This window comes from Mesocricetus auratus, unplaced genomic scaffold (genome assembly GCF_017639785.1).
Source record: "Mesocricetus auratus isolate SY011 unplaced genomic scaffold, BCM_Maur_2.0 Super-Scaffold_100027, whole genome shotgun sequence".
NCBI classification, from domain to species: Eukaryota; Metazoa; Chordata; class Mammalia; order Rodentia; family Cricetidae; genus Mesocricetus; species Mesocricetus auratus.
The window spans coordinates 3,987,571-4,000,203 of record NW_024429208.1 but is presented as its reverse complement, the minus strand read 5'-3'; the positions used below and the strand labels follow the sequence as shown (position 1 = coordinate 4,000,203).

The 12,633-nt window shown below is 52.6% G+C and overlaps 1 protein-coding gene and 1 non-coding gene across 2 annotated transcripts; one reads left to right on the top strand and one right to left on the bottom strand.

Moving 5' to 3' along the window:
- Window positions 1-4,806: 4,806 nt before the first annotated feature.
- Window positions 4,807-4,978, bottom strand: LOC121134422. The gene has a single exon (XR_005871495.1). It is a non-coding gene; the product is annotated as a U1 spliceosomal RNA (small nuclear RNA).
- Window positions 4,979-5,941: 963 nt separating this feature from the next.
- Rps10 (ribosomal protein S10) lies at window positions 5,942-10,842 on the top strand. Its single transcript, XM_005084877.4, has 6 exons — window positions 5,942-6,077; window positions 6,910-7,059; window positions 7,244-7,415; window positions 8,781-8,858; window positions 10,065-10,120; window positions 10,770-10,842. The coding sequence occupies exons 2-6, from the start codon at window positions 6,910-6,912 to the stop codon at window positions 10,809-10,811; spliced, it is 498 nt and encodes a 165-aa protein (XP_005084934.1). The 5' UTR covers window positions 5,942-6,077; the 3' UTR covers window positions 10,812-10,842.
- The last annotated feature ends 1,791 nt before the right edge of the window (window positions 10,843-12,633 follow it).

Below are 12,633 nucleotides of genomic sequence, written 5' to 3'. Positions count from 1 at the left end.
AGTGCAGATCATCTGGTCTCAGTCTGTCCCCAATGCCCCATGGGGGAGGGGAGCCCTGGCTGCAGACAGTTGTCCTCTGCCCTCCAGACGTGCCACCACACTCATGTGTGAGTGCCATAAATAAATCTGTGAAGACAAAGCAAGGTCATCCTCGGGTGAGTTCAGGCCAGGTCTGGATTACGTCTGACTCTACCTCAAAACAAAACAAAACAAAACAAAAACAAAAACAAAAACCAACAAAACAGTTGGGCATTGGTGGCACACGCCTTTAATCCCAGCACTCCGGAGGCAGAGGCAGGCGGATCTCTGTGAGTTTGGGACCAGCCTGGTCTACAGAGCATGTGCCAGGACAGCCAGGGCTACACAGAGAAACCCTGTCTCAAAAACCAAAACAAAATAAAAAATAAAACAAAACCTTAACAGAAGGCCTTGAGTACCCAGGTGTGGGGGCAAGCTCCTTTAAACCCAGCTCTCAGGAGCCAGAGATCTCTGAGTTCAAGGCCAATCTCGTCAGTTTATGTAGTAAGACACTGTCCCAATCACCTACTCACAAATAATCACTGGGAGGCTTAATAGAAGTTATAAATGCTCAGCCAATAGCCCAGGCTTATTACTAACTTGCTCTTACATTTTTGTTTGACTTATTTTTGTTTGTTTGCTTTTAGTTTTTGAGACAGGGTTTCTTTGTGTAACAGCCCCAGCTGTCCTGGAACTAGCTCTGTAGAGCAGGGTGACATTGAACTCAAAGAGATCTGCTGTCTCTGCATCTCCAGTGCTGGGATTAAAGGCGGGCACCACACCCGGCATCTAGTTCTTACATTATAAGTTAGCCCACGTTCATTATGGATGCTTTGCCTCATGGCAGTACCTTATTAGTGGGGCACGTTCCTCCCTGTGCCCTCTGACTGGGCGCTTCTCCCCATCATCCTCAGTTTGGCTCTCCCTCCTAATTTCCTGCCTGTCTACTGGTCTGTCAGCTTCTTATTAGCCAGTGAGAGTAATACACAGCGTACAGAGTTAGGGTAATACATATTCACAGTGTACAGAGTGATTCTTCCGCAGGAGACCCAGCCTCAAAAACAAAAGGAAGAGGCGTGATGGCACACTCAACACTCCCTAAGTGCCTGGCACACTCAACACTCCCTAAGTGCCTGGCACACTCAACACCCACTTCCTAAGTGCCTGGCACACTCAACACCCACTCCCTAATTGCCTGGCACACTCAACACTCACTCCCTAATTGCCTGGCACACTCAACACCCACTCCCTAAGTGCCTGTCACACTCAACACTCACTCCCTAAGTGCTTGTCACACTCAACACTCACTCCCTAATTGCCTGGCACACTCAACACTCCCTAAGTGACTCCAGTGAGCATCTGTCTGGAGTGTGAGTGGGGCCTTGATTTGCTCGTAGCTATAGAATAGGGACAGAAGCCTCCACTGGGGTTGGTTTGTATGTGTTTTGATGAGGGGGCATCTCTCTTTGTAGCCCAGGCTGGCCTAGAATGTTCCATCTTCCACCTCAGTTCCTACCCAGCACATCTAGATCCCCCCAAGTTCTATTTTAGTTTTAGGGTGCTTTGTTTTGTTGTTTTATATTTTTGAGATAAGGTCCCATATAACACAGGTTGGGTCTGGAACTCACTATGTAACTGACACAGGCCTGCAGCCACCTCTCAAATGAAGGGGCTACAGGGAGTTGGGGAGAGGTGAGGCCTAGGGTGTCTGCTAAAGAATGTCTGGTTTACTATTACAGCCATGTCCTGCCATCCTCCAAACTCCAGAATCTGGCGCCTTCTGTTATATAACAGAACTCCAGTTTTCATGATGAAAATTCTAGAGATGACCATGAATGTCCTTAGTCCTCTGAATTACACATCTCAAAAGGTAATTTAAAGTTATTGTGCATGTGTATGTGTGTGTGTGCTACATGTGTGCAGACATGCTAGCATGCCAGGGTAGCAGATTCTCTGGAGCTGGACTTATAGGCGGTTCTGAGTAGCCTGGATGGATGCTGGAAACTGAATTCGGCTCCTCTGGAAGAGCAGCAAGTGTCCTTAACCAATGAGGCATCTCTCCAGCCCCTTAAAAAGGACACTAAGGGCGAGTTCCAGGACAGCCTCCAAAGCCACAGAGAAACCCTGTCTCGAAAAACCAAAAAAAAAAAAAAAAAGAAGATCACTAAGGAATTAATAGAAAAGGGGCTGGAGAGCTGGTTCAGGGGTTATTCAAGAGGTCCTGAGTTCAATTCCCAGCACCCACATGGTGGCTCACAGTCATCTGTAATGAGATCTGCTGCCCTCTTCTGGCCTGCAGGCATACATGGAAACAGAACACTCTATACCTAATTAATAAATCTTAAAAAAAATTATCAGAAATAGAGATGGCCTCCGTGGACCAGCACACCCTACCCCCCTCTTCTCCTGTCGGGGCTGTCAGCTTCAGCCATTACCCACCCAACCTCTCCTCTCACTGGTCATAAGATGGTCAGTTTTAAAGCCCAGGGTGGTCACATGTGCCTGCAATACCCGTATTCAGGAAGCAGAGGCTAGAGGGTCACGGATTTGAGGACAGCCTGGACTATGTATTAATTGTCTCAAAAACGAACCAGATTCGAGCCCGGTGGCACAAGCCTCGGGAGGCAGAAGCAGGTAGATCTCTGTGAGTTTAAGGCCAGCCTAGTCTACATGGAGAGTTCCAGGCTAGACCCAGGCAAAAGAGACTGCTTACAAAATCATCACTCACTCACTCACAGAATCCAGGACTCAAGACAAACGACCCGGCAGGCTGTAAATTGGGGCCGTTTCCTGGCTCTGCTTTTCTCACCCTGGCACGGGGTCTGTCGTGGGGACAGTGACACCAGGCAGGTGAGGGCAGAGGCAAAGGTGTGGTCGCCTGCAGAGTCCACCCTGCCTGGCTCTCCTGGTCGGAGGGGACCACCAGACACCGTGCAGACAAGTCAGAGCGTCGCCCCCACGCCCCAGGTGCGGACGAGGCCTGCGTGCGTGGGTGCGCGCGTGTGCTGGGAGCCTATCAGGCACCGTCTACGCCGCGGACGACCCCCTGCCACAACCTCCTGCGCCGGGGAGCTCTAACGGGGCCTCGCGGCACAGATGGCGCTTCCTGGGAGCCTCTGTGTGGGTGGGAAGAGGCGACGCGCTCCAGGCTTGCAGAGCTATTCTCGGCGTGTGAAGGAAGGGCGATGTGCGAAGAGGTGAAGCCCAGGGCGTCTGCTGAGTTCTATCTGGGTTATTGTTTGCGGGGAAGAAGGTCTGCTGCATCCGCGGCATCCGGGCTCCTAGAGAGCAGCTGCGCCGCCAGGGTGATGCCCTAGGGGGCGCTGCTCCCCCAGCCGCCTCCGGCCACTGACCTGGCAGAGGATTGGATTTAAAGACCTAGGAAGTAAGGGAAGGAACTGGAAAGCCCACCCCAGACATCTTGACTCATTTCCAGCCTGGGGAGACCCCCGGGGGTCCGGAGAACCCAGTCCTTGCCTTCTGTCCTGGGTTCCAGGCTTCAGCTGCTCTGTTACATCCCGGCCACCAGGTCGGCTTAAATACATCCTTTATTTCATTTTGGTTTTCGAGACAAGGTTTCTCTGTGTAGCGGCCATTCTGTATCAGGGTTACCTCAAACCTAGAGATCTGCCTCCCTCTGCTTCCTAAGTGCTGGGATTCAAGGTGTGTGCCACCATCCCATTGCTGTGCTTAAAATACAATTTTCTTTCAGACAGGATTTCTTGTGTAAACTTGAGTGGCCTGAAACTATAAATACATTTTTTAGTAATTCTATTATTTTGTATATATTTTATTTATTATTTACTTTCCAACCAAGTTTCCCCTCTCCCCCTCACCTCCCTCAACAATGTCCCCATCCACTCCTCCTCCACTGTCTCTTCAGACATAAGTGGGCCTCTCGTGGTTCTCAGCCAGCCATGGTGAGGTTCTCAGCCAGCCATGGTATATCAAGTTGCAATGAAACTAGACACCTTGTCTTCTACTAAGGCTGGATGAGGCAATCCAGTAGGAGGAATGGGTCCTAAGAGCAGGCATCAAGAAGCAGAGACGGAGCCGGGCGTTGGTGGCACACGCCTTTAATCCCAGCACTCGGGAGGCAGAGGCAGGCGGATCTCTGTGAGTTCGAGGCCAGCCTGGTCTACAGAGCGAGTTCCAGGACAGCCTCCAAAGCCACAGAGAAACCCTGTCTCGAAAAACCAAAAAAAAAAAAAAAAAAAAAAAAAAAAAAAAAGAAGCAGAGACGGGGCTGGAGAGATGGCTCAGAGGTTAAGAGCACCGACTGCTCTTCCAGAGGTCCTGAGTTCAATTCCCGGCAACCACATGGTGGCTCACAACCATCCATAACGAGATCTGGTGCCCTCTGCTGGCCTGCAGGCAGAAAACTGTATACACAATACATAAATAAAATAATACATAATAAAATAAAATAAAAAAGAGGCCCCTGCTCTCATAGTTAGGAATTTCATATGAAAATCCTGTTACACAACTGCAGCTTATATGCATAGTGCCTAGGTCAGTCCTGTGCAGGCACTCTCATTGCGGATTCATTCTCCATGAGCCCCATGACGCCAGGTTAGTTGATTCCGTGGAGTTACTTTTTTTTCTTTCTTTTCTAAGGCAAGCACCACCACTTCTTGGAGGTTGTTCTGTCTGGATGTATATCTGCAGGCCAGAAGAGGGCGCCAGACCAGGCTGTCCTGGAACTCACAGAGATCCGCCTGCCTCTGCCTCCCAAGTGCTGGGATTAAAGGCGTGCGCCACCAACGCCCAGCTTCATTTTTTTTTTTTAAGGAGAGAGATCAGACGCAGTCCCCCACTATCACGAATTATGTCGTCGAGTTTCCCTGCATTTGGGGGGCACGCAGGGGTCGGCACACCCTCAGTGTAACGGGTAGGGGGTAGGCCTTGCTCTGTGAAAGTCACCCGCTTCATCCTGGTGTCACCCTTCCCGGCTAAGTATTCTGTGGGTTTTCTTGCGATGTCCTTGACCCCTCTGCCTCCTACAGTCCTCCCTCCCCCCTTCCAGAGTATTCTCCAAGCTCCTCTCAAGGTTTGGCTGTGGGTCTCTGATATCTTCTCATCAGTTGCTGGGTGGAGTTTCTCTGATGACAATTGGGCTAGGCACTGTTCTGTGAGACTAGCTGAGTGTCGTTGGGAATCATTTTGTTGACCTTTCTTTTTTCCCATTCCTGTTTGGTTCTATGATAGGTTTCCAGGGCATCCTGCGTCTGGGTCCTGGCCCTCGGGGGTGAGCTCTTTCTCAGAGTGTGGGTCTCCAGTTGGGTGCAGTATTTACAGAAGCCAGGCTTTGGTGGCAACCCAGCTCATGAGTGCAGAAACGGGACCGGGGTGACTCTCAAACCCTCGTCTAACGTGTCACTCAGTGCCCACTGCTGCCATTAGTCAGGGCGGAGACTAGAAAGGGGTACCTGAGGAGTTACCGGCCATATAAGATTCCTTGGCCTGGGTCAGGGGTTTTCAGCCTCCATAATGCTGCGACCCTTCAGTACAGTTCCCCGTGTGGCGGTGACCCCCAACCACTAAAACTGTTTCTGTTGCTGCTTCATCGCTAATTTTGCTGCTATCGTGAACCATTGTGTCAAATATCAGATTTGCAGGGACAGGTGACCCTGTGGAAGGGCTGCTCCCCTCCCTGAGCGGTCCAGACACATAGGTTGAGAAACGCTGGCCTGGATGGACCCACGGAAGACTGTCGTGGAGTGTGACCTGGAGATTGGTGTGTATGGAGCGCCGAGACACTATGCATGTGTCGCCGCCTCTCTGCGTGCGCGCTGCCCTCTTGCCTGCAGCCCACCCACTCAAGCGCTATAAACACACACACACACACACACACACACACACACACACACACACACACACACACACACACACACCTCTCGCGCATGCGCCCCGGCGCCGTCCTCAGGCACTGCGGAGGCCACCCAAGGCGGAGCGCGGGTCCTGCTGGAGGGGGGCGGGGCCACGCAGCCCGGAAGAGACGCCGCGCCGCGCACGCCTCTTCCTTTCCGGCCTCCGTCTCGGACCCTACAGCCGCCGCGGTGAGTTCCTCCGGGATCTGGGTCTATCGGCGTCCATCCGGGCCGGGGCGCAGCCGGCGCGGGCCCGCGTCCTCGCTGGGAGACCTGAGGCCTCCCTCGCGCCCCTCGCAGCCCGGCTCTCCGTAGCCACAGGGCCGGGGACGCAGTTCTGGGACGGGACGATGGGGACGCGGGCTGGACGCACAGGGGCGTCCCGGTGGCCGGGGACCGGACTCGAAGGCCACGTGCGGCGGGAAGCACCCAGGCCGGGGGCTCGGCGCCCGCCCGCGCGGCTCTCTTTGGCGCCTTGGCCCCTGCCTGCCCCCTCCGGGTCCCGAGCGCCCCGTCTGGGGAAGGGCTTTAGGGGCGCATCCGGAAGCAGAGCCCCCTTCGCGGGTCTTCCCTGGCTTCCGTTGGGAAGAGCCTCCCGATTCCCCCCCGAGAACGACCGCGGGCTCTGACGGTCCCCGAGCGTCGCCGCATCAGGGTCTGTCCACCCGCCTCCCCCGACGCTCGTTACACGGGCTGTGACAGCGGGGCAGAGGTGCGCCGCTGCTTCCGGTTTCCCGGGCGGGCGGGGGGATCGGGGCCCCGGGACCGTTCTGCAGTTCATGGTCTTCACGCCTGCCCGACGGCTGCGCCGCCGCGTCGGTTTTCACCCTGGCGGCGGACAGCGTGTGTGTTGGAACTGTTTTGTTTTACGAGACGGAATGTCTCTGGGGCCTGGCTGTCCCGGGGCTTAGACCAAGCCGCCCCCCAGCTCACGGGCTCTTCCTGTCTCTGCCTTGTGCGCGTGGGGATTCACCTGGCCCCGCCGTGTTCTTCTGGTGGTCACGGTCTTCCTTTCCTGCAGATGTTGATGCCCAAGAAGAACCGCATTGCCATCTATGAGCTCCTCTTTAAGGAAGGGGTGATGGTCGCCAAGAAAGATGTCCACATGCCCAAGCACCCCGAGCTGGCAGACAAGAACGTGCCCAACCTTCACGTGATGAAGGCCATGCAGGTACCGAGGGTCGCACGGGGCGGAGGCTGCTCTGGAGGGAGGTGACCAGGTAGATCCTCACTGGAACGGAGGCCGGGCTGGCCGGGCTGTTTTCTGAACTGCCTGCCCCCCTGCGTGGCCGGCCGCTCGGCTCCACACGTCCGTCTGCTAGGCGTGTGTTAACAGTGGCTCTCTGTCCCCGCAGTCTCTGAAGTCACGAGGCTACGTGAAGGAGCAGTTTGCGTGGAGGCACTTCTACTGGTACCTGACCAACGAGGGCATCCAGTACCTCCGAGATTACCTCCACCTACCTCCAGAGATCGTGCCTGCCACCCTGCGCCGTAGCCGTCCCGAAACTGGCAGGCCCCGGCCCAAAGGTATGGATTCCAGATAACAAACAAGCCTTAGAAACCACTTTGTGGCCGGGCGTTGGGGGTGCACGCCTTTAATCCCAGCACTTGGGAGACAGAGGCAGGCGGATCTCTGAGTTTGAGACCAGCCTGGTCTACGGAGAGTTCCAGGACAGCCTCCAAAGCCACAGAGAAACCCTGTCTTGAGGAAAAAAATCACTTGTGGGAGTTTTGTGTGTTAAAGAGTGAGCAGGGTTAGGGTCTCCTGAATAAGTTTTGGTCCTCCTGTCTAGGCCCCTCAGGTGCTGCATTTACAGGTGTTTCCCCTCACTCCCTGCCCAGAAATGCTCTTAGAGAACATTGGTGTCTGGACTCTCTGAACTGAGTGAGACGGCAGTAAACTCAAGTAGTTTTCGTATCTACACCCTTCCCTGATTGTCTACCTGTCCAGAGTGCCGAGTGACTTGTCCTTATCCCAAAGTAGAACTGTTCAGTGTGTATAAAGGAAATGAAGTGTTTTGTGTTTCCCTTTGCAAGGGGAAACATGTGGTTCTGTGTTGTGCTTGGAACTGCTGGCTCAGTGTCTTGATCTCTGTAGTGACTGAGGTGACTGCTGAACAGGATTGGGCTTTCCTGGAGAGGGACCCCACACAAACACTTGAGGGATTCTAGCCTGTGGGTGGGCTGTGTCCTCAGGGCCCAAGAGTTCTCTGGACCTTTAGACCACCAGGGGAAACCTGGTCTGCCATGCGCGCCTGCTGCAGAGTTGGGTGAATCTCTGAGGTAGTTAAGAACCAGGGGAGGCGCATGCCTTTATTTCCAGCATTTGGGAGGAAGAGGCGCTGTTGGGATTTTAGGACAGTCAGGGCTGTACAGTGAGGGTTTGTGAACCCCGCAAAATCAAGAAGTGAAGGAAAAGTTTGGTAGTTGGGTGTGGTGCAACAGCTTTAATCTGCTTTCACCCTGGAAGGAGAGGCAAGCAGGCTAGACTCTGCCTCGAAAACAGCTGCGTTTAAGTGGAAACGCGCTGAGTGAGCTGCGGTGAGGCCTCCTGCAGGGGCAATGTCGGGGAGTGAGGGTCTCCCCTCCAGGGGATCTGGGGATCAATTCAGGTCCCCAGGATTTCATAGCATCTTTTATGAGCTGTACTGTCACTGGCTGTGTGTCTCTGGTTTCTTGTTAGTTTTGGGATTCTCTGGAGACCAGGCTGGCCTTGAATTTATTCTGCCTCTAGGCACTGGGATTAAAGGCTTGGGTCACCACGTAGTGACGTGATCCCATAGACATGGGAGCTCGTGGCTGCTGCTCCGGCCTGATAGCCTGTCACAGTCGGTGGCTTGCAGTGAAAGCTCAACGCCCGCCTTGTGCTCACGTGCAGTTTTGTTTCTGTAGGTCCAGAGGGTGAGCGACCCGCAAGATTCACAAGAGGGGAGGCAGACAGAGACACCTACAGGAGGAGCGCTGTGCCCCGTGAGTATCCTGTCTGGGGTGGAGTCCAGGTTTAGAGCTACCCTGGGTGGGCTGCAGTCCTTGCCAAGGTGGCCAGAAAAGGTCATTGGTGGGGGAACTGGAGGATGGCCCCAGTGTGTCCTAACACTGGAGACGGCTCAGCAGAGCTCACCTCAGGGAGTGCCGCATGCTTGCTGCTGTTTAGTTTTTGAGTAGAGGAAATGCTTGCCTTGAGTCAGGGTGGCGGGTGCTTATTCACCAATGGGGGGGGTCTGTGTGCCAGGACCTTTGGGGGGGGGGCGGAGAGCGGGTCTTGGTACTGCACTTTTATTTAGTGGTGGGAAATGTACCTGGGGGAGGGTACTGTAGTTGGCAGGTGTGCAGAAAAAGCTTTACAGAGGTGAGGATTAAGCTCACCTTGGAAGAGTGAACTCTAAAGGGAGGAGCATCGCAGACAGACCCGCAGGGGAGCCTGGGACACAAGGGTGTGGGTTAGGCTCTTATTTCTTTCTGCATTCTGTGTACTTGAGTGAACACATGACCTGAGGGTCTTCCCCAGCTCCCTGTTCAGGGGAAACACTCAGTGGAGGATGACACGGGTTAATATGCACATTGAGGGGAGAACTGGCTTATTTGAGGGTGAGAAGCAGCCAGCAGCCTGGGTGTGAAGGGGACAGAGGAGTCTTCCGGTGTGATGCTCGCAGGAGCTGTTTATTCCATTGGCTCTGGCTCCTCACCCAGTCCATGGGAACTGAGTTTCAGTGTAACCCTTCTCTTAGTAGAAATGTTTTTGGCTGTTACTGCATTATATTTAGTCCTAACTTGTCATTTTAACATCTAGCCTCCTGAGATATTTACTTTTCCCTTCCGTCTTGGGATCGTGTCATGCTTTACCGTTTGAACCAGTCTTGCTATGTGGTTCAGGCAGCTTCTGAGTGTTTGGGTTCCAGGCATGTAGCCTTATGTCTGCTGCCTTCTTTCTGGCTCCTCACTACTTGTGTCTTCACACCTTGGCTGGGCTCCCTGCTAGTTTCTGTCCTTTGTGGTCATGGAGCTCTCCTGCAGGAGGGTGGTGAGTGAGTTTGGAGGGTGACTGAAGGACCTGAGGGAGCAGAGGCCAGCTGTGTGTGCACTACCAGCCTGGTGTGCTTGGTGGGCTGGGCTCTGACTTGTCTTCCTTACTACCAGAGATCAGGTCTAAGACAACTCTAACTTCTTCCTTTCCAGCCGGTGCCGACAAGAAGGCTGAGGCTGGAGCTGGCTCAGCCACGGAATTCCAGTTTGTGAGTATCTGTTTGCTTTGCATAGTCACTGCTGCATGGTCTAGCCTGGGGTATGGGGGTGTGACACCTCCCCTCGATTAGGACCAGTCTCGTAGTGAAACCCAGTGTGCAAACCTTGGTGAATTCATGCTGATCTCTATGGCATGCTAGTATTTGAGATTATGAATTAAACACTGGAAGTTCTGTGGATCGCAGAGTAGAATTGCTCTAGAGTCAGATTACCTTCAGGTCTTACGTTGGTTCCCCCTGTCTGATTTCTCTGAAATGGGGACAACAATAATGCCACTATACAGCCTCTTGTGGACCAGCTAATCCAGGCTGCAGGCTCTGGAGTCCTGTGGCAGGGCTTCACAGATAGTTGCTCTGTCTGTCTCGTGTAGAAAGATATGTAGGTTATAGACCCTGTGCTGGGTCCTTCCATGTGTCCAAACACTGAGTTAGCAGTCCCAACCTGCTCTAAGCAACGGGGAAACAGACTCAGAAGTCAGAAGAGGCCCCACAGCCAGTAAGGGATGAGACTGGGATCTAATTGTGTGTGCTCCTCTGGCTTGTTTGGTTTGTGGGTGTCTGCAGTGAGGGGCCCTGAGAGCTAGAAATCCCAGAGGCAGTGCTGGGCCTGTTGCTAATGCTCTTGTACTTTGTCTTGCAGAGAGGCGGCTTTGGTCGTGGACGTGGTCAACCACCTCAGTGAGCTTAAACTGTTGAATAAACTTTAAAGGAAAGTGTGTCCACTCTGTTGTGTAGCTTAAAAGGGACTGACTGATTTAAGGGGCAGTGTGTGAATTGATGTGACCTTGACACCTCTCCCAAGTGTGACACCTGGTTTGGGTTAGAGTGGGTTTTGCCTAGAATGAGAGGCCTGGGATTCAAACCCTGACATTGACAGACTTGAACGTGCCTGTCCGGCCAGGCTTGTGAACTCTGAGAAATAAGCAACTGGGAGTGTTACCCCCCCCCCCCATGGCAGCTTTTCTAGGGTATCAAAGTGTTCGTTTGAGCACCAGGTAAGAGGCCTCCTTTCATGGCCACCTGCTGCCCATAGCTCATTAGGGCCAGAGGAGAGCTCGCGGGTGGTCGGCTAGTTGGTCACAGGCCGTTCGTTCTAGGTTGGGGAGGTGTTCATGTGTGTGATTTGTTTAACTCTGAAGCTGTGATTCTTTTGTCTGAAACACCTGGTGACCTTAGTGAACGAGCTGATTGACCTTAAGTGAATCAGGAGCGAGGATACACAGGGCTGGCGGGCAGTATAAATAGGAGAGGACAGGTGCCAGCCATGGAGCAAGAAGGAAAATAAGATCTGCAAAGCTAAGAAAGATGCCCAGAGGTAAATGATTTAAGAAAAACTGGCTAGGGCCGGGCACACCTTTAATCCCAGCACTTGGGCAAATCTGAGTTTGAGACCAGCCTGGTCTACAAGACCTAGTTCCAGGACAGCCTCCAAAGCCACAGAAAACCATGTCTCAAAAAAAATGGCTAGAAACAAGCCAAGGATAGGCGTTATCCTAAGACTCCATTTTGAGCTGGATAGTTTCTTAAGACTGCTTCCTGCTGACCTGGGGGCCTTGACCATCTTTGGGGGATCTTGAGAAAGTTGGGGTGTTGTCATATCCTGAGTGGTTGGTTCCATCATAGTCCTGGCTGTGTGGAACTCTGGCGCCTCTGTAGATCTGGCAAGATGTTAGAGTAGAGGACAAAGTTAGGTTAAATTTTTTTTTCTTAGGTCCTGGTATTTGAGGGGAAGATTGTAAGACGAGGGATGGGTTCCCGAGGGGGTCCCGGGACGAGGGAGAGGTTAATATCTGGAGTGAATCTGACCAGTTTGGATAGGTCCAATTTGGCTTCCTGGGACTAGCAAGAATCCTTTGAGTTTGTGAAAACATAAGTATTAGACAGCAGCATATTTGTGTTAGAAACAACTTGGCTGAAAGTAGTAATGTTTTTAAAGCTGACATATTTTTAGTACAATGAAAAGTACTTTAGCCGGGTGTTGGTGGCGCACGCCTTTAATCCCAGCACTTGGGAGGCAGAGGCAGGCGGATCTCTGAGTTTGAGACCAGCCTGGTCTACAATAGCTAGTTCCAGGACAGCTTCCAAAGCCACAGAGAAACCCTGCCTTGAAAAACCAAAAAAAAAAAAAAAAGTACTTTAATCTTGACCTTTTGGAGCTGTAATTTGTCAGTTTACACCTGTAGAGTCCTTGGTAATTTTGGCCACTAGGTGGCAGTTGGTTATAGTGGCTCAAGTGTGGAAATTTAAGCCATGTAGCTTTCTGTTGACCCCAGCCATGCTGTTTGTGGCCTTTCAGGATTCATACTACTTTGGATTGTTTAATCTGGACTTTTCAGGGAGGACGTCAGTAGCTCCTGGCTTTATACTCTACCTAGGACAGCCTGTAAATGGGTTTCCTCCACAGCCTTGGTTTTTCTTTCCCTAAAATGCCACTTTCTCAGCTGGGGCTCTGCAAACCTCATGATTTAAGTTGTTTTATTTTGAAGTCCTGCTTTAACTCATGT